General features: G+C 39.3%; 1 protein-coding gene across 1 annotated transcript in view; it reads right to left on the bottom strand.

Moving 5' to 3' along the window:
* BckdhB (Branched chain keto acid dehydrogenase E1 subunit beta) overlaps positions 1-27,918 on the bottom strand; it is a 309,243-nt gene that overhangs the window by 207,328 nt on the left and 73,997 nt on the right. Inside the window, exon 5 of the mRNA XM_067146689.2 lies at positions 525-696. Coding sequence (XP_067002790.2) covers positions 525-696 — 172 coding nt within the window. The remainder of the gene's footprint in view (positions 1-524; positions 697-27,918) is intronic.

The raw sequence follows: 27,918 nt of genomic DNA, 5'->3' as shown, positions 1-27,918 counted from the left end.
GAGAATGTAACGATGATGAAGATGATGCATACACGCAACCCCCATGCCAGAGGAATTAACCAATTATGGTTAAAATTCCTGACTCTGCCAGAAATCAAACCCAGGACCACTGTGATCAAAGGCCAGCACGCTAACCATTTAGCCATGGAGCCAGACTGTGACGTGATTTAATACAGGTTTAATATGACGTGAATCGGGACTTCGGATTTACAACAGGCTAAGCGAGAAAACGTCTTAATGAGGAACGTGCTAACAAGGTTTCACTGTGTACAATTTATTTTTTATACATACATGAAAAGTTAAAATTCATTACAGTAGTTTAATATTAAAGTTCCATTCATTATTTTATGGTTCCCCTTCACAAACATACAAATGAGGTTCCATTTTATTAGCAGAACACGTAGCACACTGTGTCTCAGCAGTCAGTCCTCATAGCACGGCAGTACTGATTTTGGCATGTAACAACAAGATAACACTGCATCCTACGAGCATGGGAAGTATATGATAACTTGTAAGTTACCTACCTTTTCGAAGAATATCAGCTTGCCCCAGAGGTAAGGTATAGTCACCCACTGGGACCTGCTCCTCGGATCCTCGATATAATATCTTAGGCTCGAGGAACACACACGGATCTTTATCACGTATACAGGAAAGTAGCAGACCTTTTGCTTTGGTAGGACCCCGTGGAATCACAATCTGTGCAAGGAAAGAATTCTTTTTCAAAAATGAATATAAACACCGGTTACACACGGAAAACGCACATAAAGTCAAAAGAGCTTCTTTGTGCCAGTTATCACATACAATACAGAAACTTGCAAACCTACCAAAAGAGATATGAGCAGTGGTAATGAAGTTCTTAGTGATGCAGAAAACAAGGAGGGACAAGATAAGAAATGGGAAAATATGACATCAAGTGCACGTGGAAAATTCACTCAAGGGGGTTTGCGTTGAAACTACTGTTGATTAACCCCATGATGCCTATCTTCGTACCTCATATAGACCTCCTGTTCTTCACACGATCCTGACCTCCATGCGTAGTATAGACCCCTGTAGGCGTAACTTCATTTTTCTCTAACTTGTAAAGTTTTAAAGTGTAGAGGTGGAAATGGTACATCTTTGAAGATGAAGATCTCTGCCTTCCTTGCATGTATGAATCAACCCAAATCAGCATTTCTTTTTTCCTTTCTAAAGTGTTTGAAATAGTCTGCCCTCTTTCCGGTTGAGAACATGTAGGCTTAAATTTCTGCTGCATTCTAGAAGATGTATATTTCATTACAAGATGTTTTCCTATGTAGATTGATAGTATAAATTGCCATCTGTTCACTGATATGGATGTTGACATCATCTGATGAGAACTGCTATAATTATTACAATGCCTTGAAACCTCTTACTACTCACTGTCACTATGAAATGCGATATTGCGTGGCACAGAAGGATGGAATGGTGCAGTTTGAATGGAAGAGAAGTAATTATATGGTAATAAATCAGACGATAACAGCACTACACCGGACTGAACTGAGCAAAGCGAGAGTGAATGCATAACATGGTTTGCGTGGCCAAGCAATGGACGACAAAACACACGAAGGTATTCGTCCTCTTTCTCACAAACTAATCATCCTATTAACCTGTGACTTGTGCTACATGAATTTTTGAACTGTTGTTCCCGGTTCTTCTGCTCAAAGTTCCCGAGACAACGATTACCCTAGTTTTCATTCCATTGTGAATCAGCCCAGGCAAATACAAGAACCTCACTTTCATTCTGTACAAAATGTGAAATGCCTCTTCTCCATTACCACACTATCAAAGGCAAATTACATTCTTTTGCTCACATCTGAATCACCTCTGTCCACTGGGTAAAGCATTCCCTCTCAATGAGGCGATAAGATGGTTTCGCCAGCCAAACAAATGGGCACACAGAGAACAGCCAGAATGTGGTTTGAAAGATGTAAAAGGCAAGAGACAAAGAGGTTGGCCAAGGAAGAGATTGTTCGACCAGATCAAACAAGGCATACAAGGATGACGTTTGGAATAGCGACATTTTGAAAATGAAGGTGTCTACCTGGACACCAGGAAGTGAAGAGCATTCATTCACCCACCCATGAGCTGATGGATGATGATGATGATGATGAACAAACATATAATAAACAGGACTGATCATAAACTTTACCTAGGAGTTGAATATACACAAACAAATCCACTTAAACACATTCATCATCATCATCATTGTCCGACTCATTGGCTGAATGGTCAGCATACTGGCCTTCAGTTCAGAGGGTCCCGGGTTCGATTCCCGGCCGGGTTGGGGATTTTAACCTTAATTGGTTAATTCCAATGGTTCGGGGGCTGGGTGTGTGTGGCGTATTCAACATTAGAAATCATCCTAGGTAGGGCCCTCATCTTCACAGACATGCAGGTCACGTAATAGGGCATCTACTAGAAAAAGACCTGCACCAGGCCTCTCCGGAGGCCATTCGCTTAAAAAAAAATTCATCATCTCATCATCATCACTGGTGGTCTGCCTATCGGCAAGTCTTAGCATGAATTCTCAATACTGCTCTGTCTTCAGACCTACTCTTTGTCTTCCAATACCTTGCCTGTAACACTAACTGATATAGAGTATCTTCCTTCCTCTCTTCAGTTTCCCTTATATCTTCCCTTCCAATGCTTCGGTTATTAAACAATTTTGTCACAAGCAGTGGCCTAACCAATTTTTCTTTCGCCTTAGAATGGATTCCAATATCGTTATCCTTCATTCACCCACTCTTTTTAATCTTCCTCATTCCTTACATTTTCCTGCCTGCTGATTTTCTCCATCTTCTGCCAGACCCACATTTCAAATGCTTCTAGTCTTCTTTCTTACTCTTTTCTCAACGTCCAAGTCTCAGCCCCATAAAGCGCCTCACTCCACACAAAGCACTTCACTGACCTCTTCTTAAGGTCCTTATTTAGAGGCCCACTCAACAGTGTCCTTTGTTTCATAAATGCTTCCTTGGCCATTGCAATTCTAGTCTTCACTTCGTCCAAGCAATAAAGAACACTTATTATGCTTCCCAAATATTTGAATTCAGACACTTGTTCAATCTCCTCCCCCGAAAGTATTATTTTAGCTGCTGAAACCTTCTTTGACCCCATCATCATTGCCTTAGTCTTTTTCCTATTAATTTTCATGCCTAACTTCTTACAGGATCTGTTCAATTTTTCCAACATAGCATTCATAATTTTCTCAGTTTCTGCTAGAACTGCCATGTCATCTGCAAATTGAATGCATTCAATTTATTTTCCTCCAACTGCCACACCTTGTTTCCCTTGAAAGCAATTTGCAATTAATTCCTCCAGGTATATATTAAACAGCGTTGGAGAAAGACAACAGCCCTGCCTAACCCCTCTGCCAATTCTGCTGCCTTCTGACAGATCATGTCCTATTCTGATTTGGACAGTTTGGTTTAAATAAAGGTTCTTAATTAGCCTTCTTTCTTTTCAGTCTACTCCATTCTTCTTCAGTATGGCCATCAATATCTTTCATTGAACCCTGTCAAAAGCCTTTTCCAGGACAATAAAAGTCACATTTACCAGTCTTCCTTTTTCAATGTATCTTTATCCAATAGTTCTTAGTAACCCAATAGCATTTCTTGTACCTTTTTCCTTCCTAAATCCATACTGCTCTTCCTTAATCGATTCATCTAATTTTTGACACAATCTTCGATTCAGGACTCTCAATAGTACTTTTGCTGCATGGGAAATCAGACTTATGGTCCTGTGAAATTCAAACTTACATGCATCTCTCTTCTTTGCTATAGGGACCATCTCTGTGGTTAGAAATCTTCAGGCCACTGGCCTGTCTCATATATTGTGTTACATAGTGATGTTAAAATTTGCATACCCTTATTTCCTAATCCTCTTACAATTTCTATTGGTAGGTCATCAATTCCACATGCTTTTCCTCGTCTCATTTCTCTAATAGCAAGTACAATTCATCCTCAAGTATAGAGCAAACCTTTTCATCTTCAGGCACATTACTTTCTTCTTCTATTTGGATGTCTAGTGGCCTATCTTCAGTCGCATACAAAGACTCTACATACCCTTTCCATTGTTTTAAAGTCTCATTTGGATCAGAGATTATTCCATCACTTCCTTCATTTGTTCCTCCTGTCCTACAACTTTTCCCTTTAAATGGCATCCTCTTTGCTTCTTGATACATCTGTTCATATTTCCCTACTCTTTCCAAACTCTCAATTTCCTCACATTTCTCAATTAACCACTTTTCTCTAGCTCTGCCAGTTTCTCTTCTTAACTCATTATTTAGCTTTCTGTATTGCTTTTTGCCTTCTTGTGTTTTAACTGTTTTCCACTTTCTTCTTTCTTCCATGTTCTCCAACATTTCCATTGTTACCCACTCTTTTCTGTTCCTTCATCCTTCTCTTATGCCAACTGCTTGCTTTGCAGCCTCTTTCATTCCATCTCTAATTGCTACCCAGTCTTTATTTATGTTTCCTGTATAGTATTACGTCGCGCATTTAATTGAATTTGCCGATATTTAACGTGTCACGTTGTACGATCAATTAAATGCACCGGCTGCTTCTTTTATTGAAGTTGAACCAATGGGCGTTTACAAATTTGCAACCATGCATTATATTTTAATATGTATCTGCAGCTTGATCTATCTTCTTTAACCGTAAAAGAAAATAAATGTTCTTTCGTCAGCATATCTTTTGATTATGACGATAATCTCCATTTCACATTTCGTTATTGAAGTCAAATAAGTTTCTAATCCGCTGCACAATACCTCTCAGGGGATAGTATTATGTAAAAGAATTTTTTTTTATTTTACGTGGGATCAACTGAGCTCCCATATATCCTCCTCTCTAGTTCGTCAGTCTATTCATTTCCGCTTAAATGTAATTAAGAATATTAATAACTCAATACTTAAGTTAATCCATTCACCATCTTGCAGTAATTCTACTTAAAATAATCTCCTATGATAATGAAATGAAATAGCAACTGAATTAATTTAAATTCTTAACTTCTAGTTTATTCATAACATACTCATTTACATCCGTCGCATTCTCATTTTAAAAAAATCAACATAGCGTAAATAATATTATCCATGGTTAAAATCAAGTCTTTGCCTTGAGAAAAGAAAACGTTGTAATCATAAATTAGAAATATTGGTGTAATAAAAAATCGCTGAACGTTCTCATCTATCGTATTAAATAGTAATAATGTCAAACATCTTGAATATTCATAATGAAAATCAATGTCAACATCATTATCAATGATAATGTCAATAATAAAATCAATAATATTAATATCAAGAATGCATATTCTCAACCTTCTCAAGTTATTAATCTCGTCTTATTTTCTCAGATTATTATTTGTAACGAGTGCAGGATAAGTAAGTTCCTCTCATTATAGCTTTCAATGGCTATTCTACAACGTATAAACAAAAATAAAAATAATTTATCAGTTCTTCCTGTCATTTGATAAAATATATCCATGATATCTTTTGCAAAAACATCTGAAAATGTTTTTGTTTCCGGCAATTTTTTCCTATGATATATGATATTCTGCTCGTCTACTAATAAAAAGTTTTTGAAAAATAATTTCCCTTTATCACAGTTCTATATTTTACAAGGATGTTCTCTTCATTTGTTCCTTCCAAGGTGAATGTTGTTTGTTTTAATTGTATAAAAGTGTCTCTTGAAGAAGTCCTGAAGAAGTCAATGCTGCCAACGCACATGAGCTGTTGTGATCAATTTACCTTAAAACATAATGCTTTATCATGCAGGAAGCAAAGATCTCGAGAATCGAGGGTGTTACCACAACCTCTTTAACTCTCTTGGTGCCAGGCGGTAGTGCGAGCACTCGCCCTTTGAATTGCCAGAGCCGATCTGGTCGGCCTTTAACAATCCAGTCGGAAGTTGCCAGAGCCGATTACATCGGCTGGCTTAAAATTCTGTGATATACATAATTTTGAGGCAACCTGTAGTGACGTGCATACTTTTGTTACAACCTGTAGTAAAGGGGCTACACGTTATTGTGTGCCTGGCCTCGCTTTGGCAGTTCTAAGAGGGTGTTAGATCTTTCACAAGAGTTGTTTCCTGTGTTTACAAATACTGCTAACCGGTCAGTAAGTGATTGCTCCTTGCAGTGAGTGGATTTGTGACACAAAAATGGCATGTTGTTCACGTGATACTTTTTCAGCAGGTATTGATGACAATAAATTAATGCAGTATTTGGAACAGTGCGAAGTTAACGAGGATGATTTATTGGATAGGGATAGTGAATTTAGTTCAGACAGTAGCGACGAAATTATACCGGACACGTCCGCGGAATCACCGCAGCTTAAGAAGAGACGTTTAATTTTGTCTAACAGCACTAAAGCTACTCTGAATATGGTGGTAGATGAAACTAGTGATAACGAATGATGATGATGTCTCTGGAGAACATTTTGTGGAAATTTGTCCCAATGAACCCGACAACATTCCTCAACCTCCTATCTCCTTCAAGGAACTTCTTGGACCTATACATGCCCTACCGTGTGATTCTCCGCCCATATCATACTTCAATTTAATTTTCACTTACTCTCTGATAAACCTTATAGTCACATGTAGTCCTCTTTCATTACCTAAATGCTGGTCTCTGCGGGCCAAGTGTAGCGTGCCTGCCTCTCACCCGGAGGTCAAGGGTTCGATTCCCGCCCAGGTCAAGAATTTTCGCCTGGTCCTGAGGGTTGCTTCGAGGTTCACTCAATCTATGACCCTAAGTGATTGCAATTTAGGAGATATCTGAGGGTGGGAGGGCAACCCCGGTCTAGAAAACCAAGAATAATTACTGAGAGGATCCGTCTCACTGACCATGATTCACCTCGTAAACTGCAGGTACCGAACTGAGCAGCGGTCACATAGTAGGTCAAAGCAAATCACGGCTTTAGTGCCATACATTTCTTAATTTCGTAAATTCTGTTGTACTGTAAAATTATTTTTCTAATATATACCACAACCGAAAATGAGAAACTATTTTTTCTGAAATAATAAACTATAATATCAACTACTATTTTTTACTTATTTAATAATTCAGAATTATTTTAATACTGTGTTTTCTCTTCCTAAAAATAAACGTTATCGACAACTATAAATCAACAATGAAACGTCTTTGACTCTTTATATCACTCCAAACCAGCTTCTTATTCTACGTAGTCGATATGTAGAAAATTTCATGCCGGTATTTGCTATACACCGGTAGGTATATGCGAATTTTAAAATACATGTATTTCCATTGAAAACGGCCTGGCACTTTACAGCAGTAGAGTGGAGGTGGAGCTCTGGCCTCTTCCAGCTGATGGGGAGCGGCCGACCAGATCGGCTCTTGGCTCCAAGAGGGTTAAAGTGGAAATGCGCCGTTTATAGAAACGGCACTCTTCGAATATTTACCATTCCCTGATACACCTTCCTTTTTTTAATATAAACATTACAATACGAATATAATGGGTCCGTTATCGGACATTATAAATTTTCAAACCGACTCACTCCTGACCCCAGTGTGTTATTTTGGGCTATCAGTTGGTAAATAGCACACCTACCAAGATGCATGACTAGCGCATACCGTAAAGTCTCTTTTGCAAAAGCTGAAGTTTGTCAGGCTATCATTCGACAGTCTCTCACAGTGCATTGTCACTGCTGGTACTGTAGCTTCAAATAGTCTAAGTAGTGGTCTCATGGTATGCACTAGTCATGTGTTCTGGTAGGTGTGCTATTTACCAACTGACTAGCCCAAATTAACACACTAGAGCAAAATGGACCCCATATATTGGATTTATAAATTTACTCATCATTGTCATCATCATCATCATCAATGTCCCACTCCAGTCTTCTGGGTGTGGTTAAGAAGCCTCCTCCGCTCTTTTATGTCCTTCCACATTTGCTCCTCCATTACTTAGGCCACATCCAATCCACCTTCTCCAATATCCTTCCAAATCTGATCCATCCACCTTCTTCTCGGTCTTCCAACTGGTCTCTTTCCCTTAACTTCTCTTTCCAATTCCCTTCTTGCTACCTGTTTCTTTCCCATTCATTTTACATGTCTGAACCATCTCAGTCTTGCCTTCTGTATCTTCTGTACTAACGGTTCTATATTTAGCTCTTCTCTGATTTTAATATTTTGAATTCTATATCTTCTTGTCTTTTGAACCGATGTTCTTAAACATTTCATTTCTACTGCTTGGATCTTACTATCTTTTCTCTTATTAGTTACCAGCGTTTCTAGTCCGTAAGTTACAATTGGTATGAAATACTGTTTATATAATGTTAATTTCATCCTCTAGGGTACTTTGTCATCCCATAAAAGCTCTCTGACTTGATGGTAAAATGTTGTACCTTTTGTTAGTCTGTCATTAATTTCAGAGTTGATTTCACTACTTCCATTAATAATGTTACCCAGATATGTAAACTGTTCTACATTCTGTAACCGTTCTCAGTCTATGTTCATTTGGCTTCTCTTGTTCTCTTTTCCACAGTGCATGTCTACAGTTATCTTTTTACTAATTACCATTCCAAACTCCTTCAGATTTTTATACCAAATGCCCAGTCTTCTTTGTACTTCCTTTTCTCCCTTTTCCCAAATCACCACATCATCTGCAAATACCAAAGCATTCACTTCATCACTACTGATACTCTGTTCTACATGTTTCGTAATTTCATCCATCAATATAATAAACAATAATAGCAACAGTGCACTTCCTTGCTGGAAACCTTTTTTTTTTTTTTTTTTTTTTTAATGTTTCAGAAGTGGTTCATGTTTGTTGGTTACTCTAGTCACGTCCTAGTTCGTGAACCAGGGGCAACGGCTGAGTGGCCTAGTAAGTGGTCCTGAGAGTCGGGATACCAGTTGCTATGGAATGGGAGTGGGCATCTCGGACATATTCTGAGTCGTGGCCCTCCTTGTGCTCAGGCGGCTAGGACTACACAATTCACCGGTGGTCCATAACCCGTTAGAGGAGAGATCCTCACTTGGACTATGTGCAAGTAGGGCAGCATCCTGCTTCATGAATTTACTGAGCTCAGAACACTTTAAGCAAGCCTCGGACCTATGGGAGTAATGGAGTCCCACTCCCATTTGACAGGCGAGGGACTCCTTGGAAACAACTTGGCAAACGAAATGGAATTCGATGGGGAGCTATCAATATTAATGGGGCTTATGGAAGAAAGAAGGTAGAACTTGCTGAGTCAGCAAAGAGGATGAATCTGGATGTGCTAGGAGTAAGTGATATTCGGGTAAGGGGAGATAAGGAGGAAGAGATAGGAGATTATAAAGTGTACTTGACGGGTGTTAGAAAGGGAAGGGCAGAGTCTGGGGTAGGGCTCTTTATCAGGAATACCATTGCACGCAACATAGTTTCTGTTAGGCACGTAAGTGAGCGAATGATGTGGGTAGATTTGTCAGTGGGAGGAATTAGGACAAGAATTGTGTCCGTGTATTCACCATGTGAGGGTGCAGATGAGGATGAAGTTGACAAGTTTTATGAAGCATTGAGTGACATCGTGGTCAGGGTCAACAGCAAGGATAGAATAGTGCTAATGGGCGATTTCAATGCGAGAGTTGGGAATAGAACTGAAGGATACGAAAGGGTGATTGGTAAATGTGGGGAAGATATGGAAGCTAATGGGAATGGGAAGCGTTTGCTGGACTTCTGTGCTAGTATGGGTTTAGCTGTTACGAATACATTCCTCAAGCATAAGGCTATTCACCGCTACACATGGGAGGCTAGGGGTACCAGATCCATAATAGACTATATCTTAACAGACTTTGAATTCAGGAAATCTTTTAGGAATGTACGAGTTTTTCGGGGATTTTTCGATGATACAGACCATTATCTGATCTGTAGTGAACTAAGTATCTCTAGGCCTAGGGTAGAGAAAACGAAATCTGTCTGCAAACGAATAAGGGTAGAAAATCTCCAGGACGAGGAAATTAGACAGAAGTACATGGATATGATTAGTGAGAAGTTTCGAACAGTAGACAGTAAGCAGGTTCAGGATATAGAAAGTGAATGGGTGGCATACAGGGATGCTGTAGTAGAAACAGCAAGGGAATGCCTATGAACAACTCTGTGTAAAGATGGGAAAAGGCGAACATCTCGGTGGAATGATGAAGTGAGAGCAGCCTGTAAACGTAAAAAGAAGGCTTATCAGAAATGGCTCCAAACAAGGGCCGAGGCAGACAGGGATTTGTATGTAGATGAAAGAAACAGAGCGAAACAAATAGTTGTTGAATCCAAAAAGAAGTCGTGGGAAGATTTTGGTAATAACCGGGAAAGGCTAGGTCAAGCAGCAGGGAAACTTTTCTGGACAGTAATAAAGAATCTTAGGAAGGGAGGGAAAAAGGAAATGAACAGTGTTTTGAGTAATTCAGGTGAACTTATAACAGATCCCAGGGAATCACTGGAGAGGTGGAGGGAATATTTTGAACATCTTCTCAATGTTAAAGGAAATCATCATGGTGGTGTTGCAAACAGTCAAGCTCATGGGGAGGAGGAAAATGATGTTGGTGAAATTATGCTTGAGGAAGTGGAAAGGATAGTAAATAAACTCCATTGTCATAAGGCAGCAGGAATAGATGAAATTAGACCTGAAATGGTGAAGTATAGTGGGAAGGCAGGGATGAAATGGCTTCATAGAGTAGTCAAATTAGCGTGGAGTGTTGGTAAGGTACCTTCAGATTGGACAAAAGCAGTAATTGCACCTATCTATAAGCAAGGGAACAGGAAGGATTGCAACAACTATCGAGGTATCTCATTGATTAGTATACCAGGCAAAGTATTCACAGGCATCTTGGAAGGGAGGGTGCGATCAGTCATTGAGAGGAAGTTGGATGAAAACCAGTGTGGTTTTAGACCACAGAGAGGCTGTCAGGATCAGATTTTCAGTATGCGCCAGGTAATTGAAAAATGCTACGAGAGTAATAGGCAGTTGTGTTTATGTTTCGTAGATCTAGAGAAAGCATATGAGTACCGAGGGAAAAGATGTTCGCTATACTGGGGGACTATGGAATTAAAGGTAGATTATTAAAATCAATCAAAGGCATTTATGTTGACAATTGGGCTTCAGTGAGAATTGATGGTAGAATGAGTTCTTGGTTCAGGGTACTTACAGGAGTTAGACAATGCTGTAATCTTTCACCTTTGCTGTTTGTAGTTTACATGGATCATATGCTGAAAGGTATAAAATGGCAAGGAGGGATTCAGTTAGGTGGAAATGTAGTAAGCAGCCTGGCCTATGCTGACGACTTGGTCTTAATGGCAGACTGTGCCGAAAGCCTGCAGTCTAACATCTTGGAACTTGAAAATAGGCGCAATGAGTATGGTATGAAAATTACCCTCTCGAAGACTAAATTGATGTCAGTAGGTAAGAAATCCAAAAGAATTGAATGTCATTTTGGTGATACAAAGCTAGAACAGGTTGATAATTTCAAGTATTTAGGTTGTGTGTTTTCCCAGGATGGTAATATAGTAAGTGAAATTGAATCAAGGTGTAGTAAAGCTAATGCAGTGAGCTCACAGTTGCGATCAGCAGTATTCTGTAAGAAGGAAGTCAGCTCCCAGACGAAACTATCTTTACATCGGTCTGTTTTCAGACCAACTTTGCTTAATGGGAGCGAAAGCTGGGTGGACTCAGGATATCTTATTCATAAGTTAGAAGTAACAGACATGAAAGTAGCAAGAATGATTGCTGGTACAAACAGGTGGGAACAATGGCAGGAGGGAACTCGGAATGAGGAGATAAAGGCTAATTTAGGAATGAACTCGATGGATGAAGCTGTACGCATAAACCGGCTTCGGTGGTGGGGTCATGTGAGGCGAATGGAGGAGGATAGGTTACTTAGGAGAATAATGGACTCTGTTATGGAGGGTAAGAGAAGTAGAGGGAGACCAAGACGACGATGGTTAGACTCTGTTTCTAACGATTTAAAGATAAGAGGTATAGAACTAAATGAGGCCACAACACTAGTTGCAAATCGAGGATTGTGGCGACGTTTAGTAAATTCTCAGAGGCTTGCAGACTGAATGCTGAAAGGCATAACAGTCTATAATGATAATGTATGTATGTATGTATGTATGTATGTATGTATGTATGTATGTTTCAGAAACCACTCCCCGCTTTTACTCTCATGATACAACATTTTCATCTTGTTAATTAATGATTTTGGTACATTCCTTTTTAGTAAGCATTCCCATACATGTTTTTTCTTAACTGTATTATAAGCTTTTTCCAAATCCAAAAATACGAAGATGATTTCCTTATTCTTTTCCAGATGTTTTTCCATTATCATTCGCACTGTAAATATCAAGTCTCTTGTTGATCTATTTGGTCTAAAGCCATATTGCTCTTCCTCTGTGTTTCTATTATATCCCTCAGTCTTTTGTCTATGGCTTCCTCCATTATTTTTAACCCATGTGATAATAGTGTTATACCTCAATAATTTTCAAATTTCTTCCTACTTCCTTTCTTGAACAATGTTACAATGCTTCCTTGCTGCCAATTTTCAGGTATTCTTTCATCCTTCCATATGGCGTTGAAGGCTCAGTATAGCTACTGTAGTCCAATGCTTCCTGCTGCCTTACTCATATCACCACTGAATTCGTCTTTTCCAGTTGCTTTACCTTCGGTCATTGCTTTCACTGCCCTTTCAAGTTCCAACCATGTTATCGGGTTCTCTTCTTTTTCTCCATTTATTATTTCCATTTTCTTTCTCCGAGCAGTCATCCTCATTATAAACTTTTTCAAAATACTTTGCCATCACCTTCTGAAGACCCTTTTCGTCATGTAAAACGGATCCATTTTCTCTCTTTAATGCCTTGATTTTTTTCTTGATTTATTCTTTTCAATTTTATTACTCTGTATAATAGTTTCCGATTTACTCGACTATCTAGCTCAATTTTGTTGGTAAAATCTCCCCAACGTTTCTCCTTTTCTTCCTTTCTTCCTCTTTACCTGTAGTTTCAATCTTTTGTATTCCACATGCAACCTTTGTATCTTTTTTTTTCTTTTTTTTCTTTTTTAAATTTTGTCTGTCCACCACCGTGTCTCCTTTGCCTTAACCTTTGGTTTTGTTTTCCCGCATACCTCAATTGCTGCTTCCAAAAATGTCTGTCTTAAATTGTCCCACTCTTGTTCTCCACTTCAGTTCAATTTTAGGGATTTCTACTTGTTTTCATTCCACGATTAATAATTACTTTTATTTACTCATTCTGGTCAAATAACTCAGGTTGCCTAAGGGAATCTATATCCATATCATATACAGTAAACATTAGAGTGAAAACTGGTTAATACGTCTCTCTCTAGCATGTTTTTCTGGTTATTATGCCGTTATTTCAAAGTCTCCGTCCATATCCTATTGCCGTATTTACGCGAATAATCCCCGCATTTTTTTTTTTTAATTTGAGGCACGAAATTGGGGTGTGGGTTTTATTTGTGTCAAGGTTGGCAACATGCTCCTGCACACCTAGTTTTCGATGTTGGGTGTACAGTTATGCTTTGTGTAACCGTAGATGGAAGAAAACTGCCTCATTTGTCATATTTAAATGGAAAACAATTCAGAATTTTAATTTAAAACTGTTTAATTAAAAAAATAGTATTTTACAGAGTAATTCAAATTCAAAAATTCTCCCTGTCACGATAGAATGCGCTTTCAGGAACGTACAGTGGTAGCTTTCCTCACTCTCACTTCAGTGTATCGACAGTGTGTTTCATAGTTGCCAAGTTCGAGTGAACTTGTAATTCTTATGTACTCAGCGTTTTAAGAAACAACACAATATCACATAACAGGCAGTGTGCGAGAAGCAGAATCCATGAACACTGGTGATGCCGACAGTTGGTGAAAAAGCGTGACTCATAATTATAATCAATTCATACGCACCAAACAATAATGTCAATGCCAATGAAACTGCATTCTTTTTTATGCCCAGCCCAACAGACTTTTTTACAGCAGATACGGTCACTGTACTGTGTTGCAATGCAGACGGAAGCGAAAGACTTCGTCCTCTCATTATAGGAAAGATCGATAAGCCACGAAGTTTTAAGGGCGTCGGGTACTTTCCGTGCAAGTACATGACAGCTAAAAATTCAAACAGTACAGTAATCCAAAAAATAAAGCACTTGCTCAAGGGAGCCAGCATAATTTGTCCTCATCTTTGAATCGTGTTGTTTGCTTTCATCGCATGAGGTTATGTTTTATCAGTGATTTATCCAAGTGAATTATTTGAATAATGTAAATGCACCTTATTGGACACATTTTGGAAATAGTTCTTTTCCATGGCATTTGAATGTTTTAAACTGTAAATCATTGTTAGAACATTTTTTGACATGGCAAGGGTTGGCATTTCTGAAGTATGACTGGGAGGTTAATTCGAAATCATATAATTTGATGTCCGACTTTCGAGTTCAAACAACTTCGAATTAACGAGGTCTTACTGTATCACAAAATGAACATCTGAGTTCGTCAGTGCGTCTGTTTCAAGTGTTAATATCCGACTAAAAGGAGACCGCATGTGAAAAGTGTTTTAGACGTGGAGTGTGACGAATTTGTAAGTAATTTAAGAGAGGATTCTAGTGATGCAAGAGACAACGAATCTTCCAATCTACAGGGAATCAAGCCTAATGCAAGTACAGATTAATGAAATACCTAGGCCCACTTGCTTATTTTCATCACAAATATATTTTATAGCAGTGATAATGTATTTTTATCATCTCAAATATGTTCAAGCAAAGCAGATATCTCCATAAATCTACACATTCATAACTGCGTAAAGACCACGTGGAGCTCACGGAGCAATACGAAATATTTGTTACGTTACTCTTTCGATGAAAGGAATTTTAGTTAATTTAATTTTTTTCAAAATGAGCCTTCCTAAAATGAGGGTGCGGGGATTATTCGGCAGCGGGGATAATTTGCGTAAATACGGTAAATACATGTTAAAGAAAGCTAGATGGCACATTTACGTCATTCTTTAGTACATTTGTAATTCCCGCCACATGGAATTTAAATAAGCATTCCCGGCCATGGTACGCGGACGACATGCCAGCAACAATTGGCCCAGGTAAGGATTTGGTGCGAAACTTAATTTCAGGGCCCCAGACAACATAGTGCAGTAGCACAGGTACAGGGAGCATCAGTCCCAAGCCAGTCTTTGCTGTGGTTGTTTGGATCGCGCAACAGTAGCTCATCTGACAAGCTGACACTTAATTTTACGTTTGTAAGTGAATTGTGTAACAACATACATAAATTAGGCCTACTTTATTTTCGCACAGTGGTATGCAGAACATTCCGTTATGAAGAAGAAAGCTAGATCACACATGAAATGTGTGCAAATCGCCTAGATGTTGGACATTGCTACCAATGACTTTAAACACACTAAAGTGTACAGTTTGCATTTCTAAGAACGTTTTTCCTTGATGTTCTACTATGTTGGTGTACTTAAAATGTATTATTTCTTTAATAATTTCATTAATTATAACTGTAAACACTTTTTTCTTTGCTTTTATCATAATTATTTTTATGTTCAAATCGAACATTAAATTTAACCCTGTAATTTTGCATTTTGTTTTCTCGGCCCCCACAAAAACATCCTAACCAGTTTTGGCTGTATCATCCTCTTTGCTATGAAGTTAATACAAATGCTGACACACTCAGGATTTTTGAAAGTTCCTGATAATGTTCATCCTCAATGTCATTTAGGGAGAGTGCCCTGTTGATAATACAGTCTGCAGACAAACCACACACAAAGTAATAGAAAGTTTTGATGTTGTGGCACTCTTGGAGACATGGCTGGAAACGGGGAGGAAGATAGCATGGAAGGGGTTTGTGATTAGAAGAAAGGAGAGGAGTAAGGGACGCGCAGCAGGAGAGATGATAGTATTAATTAGGGAAGAAATTAGTGAAATGGTAGAGGATATACAGACAGATATGAAAGAAAATAAATCTAGCATTCGTTTACTGCCATCCTAGTAGCTCAGCATATGCAAATAAGTATTTTTTTGAAGAGCTATTGGTGGATATTAGTAGGATAAGAGGGAAGCTTGCAGGAGAAGAGGATATGTTGTTATTTGGAGATTGGAACGCGAGAATAGGGGAACAGAGTCCAGTATATAGTAGGGAGGATGGAATGTGTATGTTGAAAAGTAGAAGGAGTGAGGATAAAATTATAAACAGTTATGGGGAGAAGCTCCCAGAGATGTGCGCTGCGATGGATGGATGGACGGACGGACGGACGGATGGATGGAGGGTGACAGTACGGGGAAATTGACATATGTTACTGAGAAGGGAGGTAGTGTGATAGATATGGTTTTAAGCTCGGAAGGAGTGCTGGAGGATATTGTAAGAATGGAAATAGGAGACTGGATTGAATCGCACCATTTCCCAGTGTGGGTTATGTTGAAAAGGGGGGAAGAGAAGTGTATAAGGAAGGAAGCTGAGACGAAGGATAAACAAGGGAGTGGATATAATAAGTATAAATGGTCAGAGAAAGTGGGATGGGATTGGGATAGGGTAGCAAAAGAGGAAGTACAACTTCTGAAATATGGGTGGTAAGGTGCGTTAGAGGAGAATAATATTGATAAAGCCTTGGAATTGCTACTACATCCAATAAAGATAGCGCAGAAGACAGAATGTAGAAGGAGAAATAAGAAAGAGGGTGAAGAATGGTTTAATTGAGAGTCTGAAGGAATGAGAAGGAGGGTGCTGGGTGCATTAGGAGAGTATAGAAAGAAAGGCGGGAGTGCAGAAAGGGAGGTTTTCTGCAAATTGAGGAAGGAGTACAAAAAGAAAATTTGTGAGGTAAAAAAGGCGTGGTTAGAGGAACAAATTGAAGCTATAAATAAAGATTGTAAGACTAACAGCATTGAAAAAGTATGGGAAAAGAGTAATAGAATAATTAAGGGGGGAAGGAATGTAGAGAGAATGAACATTGAGGAAGTTAAGTGGATGAGGTACTTTGGCGAATTACTCGGTGATAAGGGGGAAGAAAGGTGGAGAGGGACGGGGGAAGAAGTAATTTGGAGGAATAGGAGAGTGGCAAATTATGAACTGGACAAGGAAATGACAAGGGAAGAAACCTTGAGAGTGAAAAGAAGAGTAAGGGGCAAGTCCGAAGGGGGAGGGGGGGATGTAATGGGATAAATAACCATTTTTGGAAAGAAATTAGTAAAAATGAGACAATGATAGAGGGCATAGTTAAACTATTCAATAAGATCTATGAGGGGGGTAAGTACCCGAAGGAGCGGGAAATAGGAATTGTATGTCCAATATATAAGGGAAAGGGTAGTAGGAACAGTTTGAACAATTATAGACTCCTTAAGTAAAATTTACACAGGGGTGTTTGTGAACAGGTTAAGTGAATGGGCTGAGGGAAATGAAATATTGACAGATTTCCAAGGAGGATTTAGAAAAAAGAAAAGAACAGTGGATAATATAATGATAGTAAGACCGCTTTGGAAAAGTATAGGAGCCTGTCTAGAAGTACGGTTTATGTGGCAGCAATAGATTTTGAAAAAGCGTTTGATAAGGTGAATAGAGAGGCTCTATTAGAGAAATTAGGTAGGTTGGGGGTTTCAGAAAAGATGTTGAGGGCAGTGGAGGGAATATATAGAGTAGTCAGGTTTTGTGTAAAATTGGGAGACAGTAGATTGAGCAGACCCTAGGAGTCTAAGGTGGGTTTAAAGCAAGGATGCAAATTATCGCCAATATTGTTTATTTTATTTATTAACGATATTTTGGAGGGGCATGGGGCCAGCAATTGGGCTGTGCCGGTAATTAATGGGCTAGAGGTACCGGGACTGATATTTGCTGATGATGTGATATTGATGACTAACTTCAGGGGGGATGCAGAGAGCTTTAAATGCAGTGTCGCTTTCTGCGAAGAAATGGGGCTCGAGAATTAATGGGAATAAATCTAAAATACTAGTAGCCCAGGTAAAAAAAAAGGAAGAGAGATGGAAGGGAAATGGGTCCTGCAGGGAGAAAGGTTGCAACAAGTAAGGAAGTTGGAATATTTGGGAGTCATTATTAACAGTAAAGGAAACTGGAACAATCAAATTAGTAGGGCAAAAAGCAGAGGCTTGGCAGCCCTAGCCTCAGTCAAAAACTTGTTAGCTAAATATCCAGGTATTAGTTATAAAACCTTGAGGTTAGTGTTAAGATCGGTGATTTTCGGGAAGGTATTGTATGGCTCAGAAGTATGGGGGTTGGATGAGAAAAGAGGTGAATTAAGACATATTATTAGTACTTTTGGTAAGATAGTGATGGGGCTGCCGAGGTGCACAGCTAATGCAGGGGCGGAATTAATGTGTGGGGAGGATTTGGAATCTGAGTGTGTGAAAAGAATAGTTAGATATTGGATGAATTTAAAAAGACAGGAAGGGAGAGAGTATTACAGGCCGCGTATGAACAACAACGAAAGAGCAAGTATAAGGGCGGCTGACTAGAAAAAATTAAGTGCTATTTGGAGATGATAGGATTAGGGCATCTGTGGGGGGGGTGGTTTGGACAAAGACAGAAGCCAGAGGGATGAGGATGCTTGAGAGGAGGATTAGGGACATTCATAGGCACAAATTATTGGGGGAAAGTAGACAGAGAAATTTGCTGAATGTTTTTATTAAAATAGAGGAGGCAATAGGGATAAATATTAGATACGTTGACAGGTTAAATAGGCGTGGGATGGTGTGGTGGATTTTGGGATTGCATAAAAATAAGGGATGGTTACAAGGGAGGGACAAGACAGTGTGTATACTATGTGGGGCAGTGAATGATGATTTTCACTTATTAGGTGACTGTGAAGGAACAAGTAAGATAAGAAATAGATTACTGAGTGCTGAACATCAGAAACTATTGGGAAAAGGGGATGAGCAGGCTATTTTAAGATGGATTATTAAGCAGTGGGAAAACGGGGGGCGAGTTGAACGGGTATCTATGTGCGGTAAAAAAGTCCTGTGAAAACAAAATGAAAAAGAGAGAGTAAGAGGGTGGACACGGGGGTATGTGGTTGGAATAGTGATGTATGTCTATGGTAAGCATGTTTAAATAATTTGATGAAATGCACTGGATGGAGATAGTATTATAAAATTAATGGTGAGGGGAGTACTGGTATTGGGTACATAGTGGAGTGGGTGGAGTTGGGTAAATGATGTGTGATTTTGTAAAGGTAGGGACTGTTTGTTTGTGATATGGCAGGATGGACTGTAATTGCTGACTAGCGTTGTTATGGTATTTATCAGGAGTAGGTCAGGGAACAATGAATGTGACGCAAGTTGATGAGTGCATAAGGACACGTGATGAATGTGCTGGAACGAGGAGTCGGTGACTTTTACAGATAAAATGATCTTGTATAGGATTTATTTAGTATGTTAGGGTAGTTAAGGAGTATTTTGTTCAGGTAGCTAGTTAGTATATAGAGCTTCAGTTTAGTATTATTTGTAGATTATTATTATTGTTATTATTATTATTATTATTATTATTATTATTATTATTATTATTATTATTATTATTATTAACTTTTTATTGTGAACATGTATTTGTGCGCTGAACGCCTGTTATGTTCAAGAATAAATACTACTACTACATAAGAATTGGAAACTCCGAGACTCGCGCTACGAGGATCAAACAGGGAGTATGGCAAGAATGTGTATTATCTGTCATATCCTAGAGAATAGACAAGCTGGGCACTGGAGTTCAAATATCAGATTGACCTTGATAGAAAACACGTAGACACCAAAAATTTCTTACTCTAATTTATTTAAACGGATTATCAGATATACCCTTTAAATAGAACTACAGCACACCGGTAATTATTCTCTCAATATTACTTTTAAATTAATCAGTTTATCAGTCTCTTACTTCTTTGGAAAATACACATACTTCTACAGTTATATTCCTTACCCAAAATATCACCTGTATCTAATATTCCTACTAATTCACAGGAATATTCATTTTAATATATTGTATGAAAGGTTCCAAACTGCGAGATATTACTAAAATCTGTATATATTAATCGTAAGACATATTCCACTAATAAGATGACTCTCCCTGTGAGTCAGGACAAACTTTGTAAAGGCCAGTCATGAGGTGGTTACTCACTGGAGAACCAACATTATGACTCGCACTGACCATTGTACCCTATGGGTATATTAGACATGAGGTCTGCTGGTCATAACAGCCTCGTGCTGTTATGACTGTATTGATCTTTGTACATTAAGTTAGTGTAAATGAAGGAAGGAATCCCTACTTAAAGTTCATTCTCTTCACCACTGTTCTGTGGAGTACACGACGGTCACAAACATGACACGCTGCTGGTCTTATGCTATAAGCAGACCACGTAAGCAACTTTGTAATTAGCAACCAGACCTTTCTACTTGTAATAAAAAGTTATTCTACAAAAAGTCTTCAATCCTTTCTAAGTTAAGGAACACCAGGCACGGTCTGAATTCGAGGGACTGTTAGCCGTAAAAAGCTAAAAACTTAACTGGAGGCCCGTCCGGGATCGAGCGGACTCATCATAGCCAGAAAGACCAAGAAGGAATTGCTGGAGGAAACGATAACCCTGAAGGAGTCTTCTGGGTGCAGCTCTACCGACAACATTTAGGGGACTGCACAACTTCCAAGGGGCTTTACAACCGCCATCAGGACCAGACTGCCGATCCGTTCTACAACTGCTGTACCCGACTCACCAAGGACAAGACGCCAAGCTGATCACCACCAGGACGGGACTATGCTGAAATCGCTGCTCATCTTTTCCAGTCTGTCAGTGAAACAGCAGCCACACAAAGTGAAATAGTGCATTAGTGAGATCTATCAATTAAGATTTTTGCTTTCCTTATTTTCTTTAAAAGAATACTTTCAGTGAACCCAAGTTAGATAATCTGGTTCAATTCAAAATAATAATAATAATAATAATAATAATAATAATAATAATAATATCATGGCGTAGGGTTGTGGCGACCCCATCGCCCCGTGGGAAACCACTGCAATCAGCCACCCGAGTATTGGCGGGAAAACCATAACCTTTTGGATTAGGAGGAAATGCCTGCCCACAGCCACGAACATCTCGAGGCACCTCTCGATCTCAACAATCGAGTTGTATTTTCGTGATCTTTCCCAAAAGATCACACCTGTCGGATTTTTTATTATGGACACTCGAGTTTAGGCTTTAATTACAAACGAACCAATAGGCCTATGGAAATTCGAGTTACACCAATATTTTCCTTGTTTAATTTTACATTAGCGTACATAAGAAGCATTGTTTTCGACGTTCATTAAATATTTTTTATTTGTGGTTGTAATAAATATTGCCCGGGTTTTTGGCTTCTTCTCTACGAAGCGCTCACTTAGGAATATATACAAGGAAAATGACTTGTCTGATTCTAATGACATTTTTATATGTTATAACCACATGTATTTGTAGTGTAATACTCAAGTTACAATTTTTTTCAACCTCCCTGAAAAATGTTCTTATCATTTTTCTAAAGCAACTCTTTCTCAGCCCAGGATAAACGTACAGCAGCAAACTTGGGCTTATTTTGAAGCACGCAGTCATGGTTATCAGAAACTACAACAACTGTAACCGTACAGAGTGGTACTGAATTTATGAAGAGTAATATTGAAGGGAGGTTTTGTCCATGCCGGATCGTGCGATTAACAGCAGGCCGAGGGGTGAAATTGGGCGCAGTGTTGCCGCGTTCAGTAGTAATCACGCGCGCAACGAACACAGTACACTCGCCCCGGGCAGTTGTGAAACAGAATGCCCGTGACCTTGGTTTGTCCGGAAGCTATTTTCAGTTTTCCTATGTTCTGCATGTTGACCACGTCACTTCAAGATGTCTCCGAGACCGCCGATATCAGAGGGTGAACTTGCAATGATTTTTTTTTTTGTTACTTGCTTTACGTCTCACCGACATAGATAGGTCTTATGGCGACGATGGGAGAGGAAAAGCTGGGGAATGGGAAGGAAGCGGACGTGGCCTTAATTAAGGTACGGCCCCAGCATTTGCCTGGTGCGAAAATGGGAAACCACGGAAAACCATCTTCAGGGCTGCCCTCAGTGGGGTTCGAACCCACTATCTCCCGGATGCGAGCTCACAGCTGCGCGTTCGTAACCGCATGGCCAACTCGCCCGGTTTGCAATGATTTTGAGTACTATTTTTTTTCAATGTGAGTGGGAAAAAGTAGGGGACAAGAGGTTCCCTGTGTACCAGAAGGTGGCAGATTATCTTGGATTATCGCTGTCGTCAGTGAAGAGAGTAGGAGCCGCTTCAAAGGAGAATGATGGAAATACGTCATCCAGGTCATAATTTTACACATCGGAAGTGAAGAACGATTTCTTGACGGTGCAGAACTTTGTTTTAATGGCAAGAAAAGTAGTGGTGATTACCAGAATGAGATGAACTCGGCTTATTATGAAGAATGGTTCATGAAAGTCCTGAGTTTATTGCCTCAAAGTTCGGCTGTCGTTATAGATCAAGCTCCATATCATACGAGGGTCGATCCTTCATCTAAAAACCTGAACATGTCATGGCTGAAACGTGAAATTATACATTGGATAACGTCAAAGAATATTTCACTACCACATGGAGTTGACGATTATAACAAATTAACGAAATCAGAGCTGATTGGCCTTGCCAGGCCTTATTTTCAAACGCCGGTAAAGAAGCTGGAACAACTGACTAAATGACTTCGACCAGATGTACAGATTATTTGGTTACCAGTGGCCCATGGCGAGCTTAATCCAATCGAGCTCATTTGGGCGTACGTAAAAGGGAAAATATCAAAAACCAATATAGCTAACACATTAGAAAATGGTAGAGGTATGGAAACAATTTACGATTTATGCCGAGAAGCCTTACGTACCGTGACCCCTGAACTCTGGAAACAATGCATTAAACACGCTAAGAAAATTGAAGACCGCTACTGGGAAAAAGATCAGTCTGCAAATGTCCCTTATTTCGAGTCAGTCACAATCAACATGAATGACAGCAGCACCGATTCTTCGGAACACAGTGATTTTTCAGACGAAGAAAATTGATAGAATTAAATATTGTAAATATATGTAAATAATAATTAAATAACTCTTGTAAAAATGGTACAGTGTGATATTTCTAAATTACGAAGTTAATCGTTTTTAAACCTGCCGTTGAAGGTCCAAAGCCCTTATGAGAAAAGGCGATGGGAAGTGGAATTTATAAGAGGAAATAAAATTAAAGGTTGAAAGTAAACGAAAAGCTGTATTCGTTGCGCGCGTGAATGCTACTGAACGCGGCAACACTGCGCGCGATTTCATCACCCGGCCTGCTGTTAACCGCACGGTCCGGCGTACACAAAACCTCCTTTCAATATTACTCTTCATAAATTCGGTACCACACTGCACGGTTACAGTTGTAGTTTCTGATAACCATGACTGAGTGCTTCAAAACAAGCCCAAGTTTGCTGCTGTATGTTTATCCTGGGCTGAGAAAAAGTTGCTTTAGAAAAATGATAACTTTTTTCAGGGTGGTTGAAAAAAATTGTAACTTGAGTATTACACTACAAATACATGTGGTTATAACATATAAAACTTTCATTAGAATCAGACAAGTCGTTTCATTTGTATATATTCCTAAGTGAGCGCTTCGTAGAGAAGAAGCCAAAAACCCGGGCAATATTTATTACAACCACAAATAAAAAATATTTAATGAACGTCAAAAACAATGCATCTTATATACGCTAATGTTGAATTAAACAAGGAAAATATTGGTATAACTCGAAATTCAATAGGCCTATTGGTTCGTTTGTAATTAAAGCCTAAACTCGAGTGTCCATAATAAAAAATCCGACAGTAGTTGTATTTTCAACTTGTAACCCTAGCATGATTGAACACACGCTACCAATGCAACTACCCCAGGCCCCGGATGCTGGTCCGGTTTCTCCCGATCGTCAGATTCTGGGGGATCGGGAACATCATGCTTCAGAGAAGGATCGGAGCTTCTCAAAATCTCTTCGCCCCAAAAAGAGGAACTTCCTTGGTACTATGAACATCAACACCCTGCTGAAAATGGGAAAGCTTAAAGAACTGACTGACACCGTGGACAAATTTGATATTCAAATCCTAGCGATCCAGGAAACCATATTTCAAGATGAGAACCACTTTGACTCTGAAAACTTAAGGATATTTAAGGGTAAACCGGCCATAAATATCATTACTTGGGACGGCCTTTGCAGTAAGGAAAACCATCTTAGATTCAGTCATCGACTTTACATCACCAAGTGAAAGAATCTCAGTGCTTACAGTGAAATCAAGCAACAAAGCATATGCCTTGATAAATGCCCATGCCCCCACTAACATAGACAATAAGAAAAATCCTCAGAAAGTAGAAGACTTTTGGGAACTGCTTGAAGAAACTACTAGCAAGATCCTTAAACATCACGTTAAAATCTTATTAGGGGACTTCAGTGCACAGGTTGGCAGAAAGAAGAAATACAGATCAATCGTAGGACTTCATCCTGCACATCGGCGGACTAATAAGAATGGAGAACGTCTAATAAGCTTTTGTACATCATTCATGCTGAGACTCATGTGCACGCACTTTATGAGACCTTTACATAAAAAGAAAACTTGGAGATCACCTAACCCATTGCTAGGGGAATTCCAGATTGATCATGTTGCTATTTCCGTAAAGAATATGCTTGAGATTCAGAATGTTAAAGTATGTATGGGAGTTGTCGATTCAGATCACTACCTTACGCAAATCAAGGTTAGGTTCCAACCAAACAGATCCAGACCTAAAGGCAGCCGATTTCCAAGAGTGGATCCGGACTGCCTGAGGAAGAACGCTGACGTTTTCGTATGTGACATACATGATCAAGATCCTAAGGTATGGCCAGATATTCGCAACACATTACAGTCATCAGCAATGAAATTCGGACAGCCACCCAGAAAACATAAACACAGATGGTGGAACACAACCTATCAATAACAGAATCAAAGCATGGAATCAATGGAATGGACACAGAACAGTCGACAGATGGCAGAATTTCTTTAAGACTCAAAAAATGACCTCAAAAACAATCCGCCGCGAAAAACGTGCATACAAGAAAAACAGACTCGCAGAGATAGAACAGGATTTCCAGAAAAACAACACTCAGAGTTTCTACAAGACATTTCATGAGGACTTATCAGGGTACAAACCACCAACACTAAGTTTTCGTCGACCTAACGGATCACTAGATACAAACAGTAAAGAGAACAGCAAGATACTGGCTGACTATTTCCAAAATCTACTGAACTGCGATCAGCCAATTGAAAGACTACAGTTTGAAAAACCTCCACCAAACCCAGGCTCACAGCCCCCAACAACTCAAGAAATAAAAGAGATTATCAAATCGCTCAAAAATAATAAGCCCCTGGGAACAATGGCATAACTGCAGAAATGTTGAAAATAGGAGGAGATGACCTCATCAGAAGAATTCATACGCTCTTAACAGAAATATGGGAGACCATGATGATTCCGAAGGACTGGAAGAATGCCATTATCTATCCGTTACATAAGAAAGGCGATCGAGCGGACCCCAACAACTACAGAGGCATGTCCCTTTTACCAGTTATACACAAGGTTCTATCTAAAGCGCTATTAAACAGAGTAGAACAACAAACAGATCATTTGATTGGTGAATACCAAGCAGGCTTCAGAAAAGATAGATCGTGTTCTGAGCAAATTTGGAGTCTGAAGACGATGTTAAGGATACGCCGCAGTACCACCACATTTGTCACCTTTGTAGACTTTAAGAAGGCGTATGACTCTATCAACAGACAAACTGTTGTAGACATCCTAGGAGAGCTCAGTGTGGACAAGAAGACCACAGAATTAATCCGCCAGAATCTCACAGACACAACATCTCAAGTGAAGTTTCTAGATGAACTATCAGAGCCTTTTGAAGTGCATACAGGAGTTCGACAAGGAGATGGCCTCTCCCCAATCCTTTTTAAGTGTTAGACAAAATCATCAGGGAATGGGGAAAAGAAATCGAAGGTATAAACATTGGTACTCGGGGACAAAGAATTAACGTGAAGTGCCTAGCTTTTGCTGATGATCTAGCTATCTTTACCAAGACTAGTGAAGAAACCAGGTATGCCATAGAGAAGTTGCATGAGATAGCATCAAAGACAGGCCTCCAAATAACGTATGAGAAGACTCATATCATGGCTAATGGACACCAGAATATCCAAAGATCCCCACTACAGACAAATTATGGAATAATCCCACAGGTCCCTCCCTTCAAATATCTAGGAGAAATCATTGTACCATCCGGATTGGACAGGAAAGCTAATTTAGAAAGAGCCACCAAACTCCTGAAAGCATACCGAATAACATGGAACCACTACAATAAAAGAGTGATGTCACAAAATGCAAAACTTCGGCATTACAAGACTGTTGTTCTTCCGGAAGCCTTATATGCCTCAGAAACCACATATCTAGGAGGCCACTCTAAAATTGATGAAATTGAAAAACAAGAACGAAAAATTCTGAGGAAAATATATGGCCCCGTTCATGTAAATGGTATATGGATCAAAAGGAAAACTATAGTTTTGTTTTTTTTGCTAGGGGCTTAACGTCGCACCGACACAGATAGGTCTTATGGCGACGATGGGATAGGAAAGGCCTAGGAGTTGGAAAGAAGTGGCCGTGGCCTTAATTAAGGTACAGCCCCAGCATTTGCCTGGTGTGAAAATGGGAAACCACGGAAAACCATCTTCAGGGCTGCCGATAGTGGGATTCGAACCTACTATCTCCCGGATGCAAGCTCACAGCCGCGCGCCTCTACGCGCACTATCAACTCGCCCGGTAACTATAGATTTGTACAAAGCAATCGACAAGTTCACCGATACCGTACGCAGGAGACGATTGAACTTCTATGGCCACATCTGTAGAATGGACGACACTAGATATGCTAAAAGATTGCTTGGTATAATTAATTCAAAGAAGGTCAAAATAAGCTGGTTTGAGGAAATAAAGCAGGACTTAAAAGAAATGAACATCACAGAAGATGTCATCAGGGATCACAAGGATTTTGGGAATCTGGTTGCAAAGCACACGTTCACGGAAAAGGCTAAAAGAACCACAGGGAAACAATGGACGGCAGAACGCAAGAAACAGCATAGCGAGTTCATGAAGAGATTTTGGGAGGAGAAGAAGAAAGGAAAACCATCATCAAGCTAACAAGTTCCAACGCGCTCTGTAAACGGGCATAATGAAGAAAGAAGAAGAATAATAATTTGCCTTTCAATTGAATGCGAACTAGCAAGATTCAACAGATTCGTTGTTTTTCAGCATCAATTGAAATAAACTAATAATTTATTAACTTATAAATTTATTTTATCTCGTTTACATATTATTAATAATTCAATATATCTTTCTTCCAAATTTGAATATGCTCATATCCAACTATTACCTGAATTTAACGGAAGTTCTTCCTGTAGCTTAGATTATTTTCTTGCAAGGTGCGACTCTTTCTTAAATAATTTTAAGAGAGCTGCTACAGTCCCACATGCAGACCTCATTAATAACTTCCTATTCAATGTGGTAAAATCTAAATTGAAAGTAGACGCATGTAGCATTTTGGATTTAGATGCCAACACTAGTTATGAGAGATTTAAAGAGAAGTTAGTAAGAAAATATGGAGATGTTAGAGATGAACGTCTGTTAATACAGGAAATTTTGAATTGTTTTCAGAAAGCTAATGAATCCTACACTGATTACCATGAACGCTTACATTCGCTAACCCTTCGGTACAAAAGCCTCTGTAAGATCAACTATAGAGACCAGATCTTAGAATTAAAACAATTTTTTTGCTATTGGCTTTACGTTGCACCGACACAGATAGGTCTTATGGCGATGATGGGACAGG

Source organism: Anabrus simplex, chromosome 1 (assembly GCF_040414725.1).
Source record: "Anabrus simplex isolate iqAnaSimp1 chromosome 1, ASM4041472v1, whole genome shotgun sequence".
Lineage (NCBI taxonomy): Eukaryota > Metazoa > Arthropoda > Insecta > Orthoptera > Tettigoniidae > Anabrus > Anabrus simplex.
The sequence above is the reverse complement of the archived record's forward strand: the minus strand, read 5'-3'. Positions and strand labels throughout refer to the sequence as shown.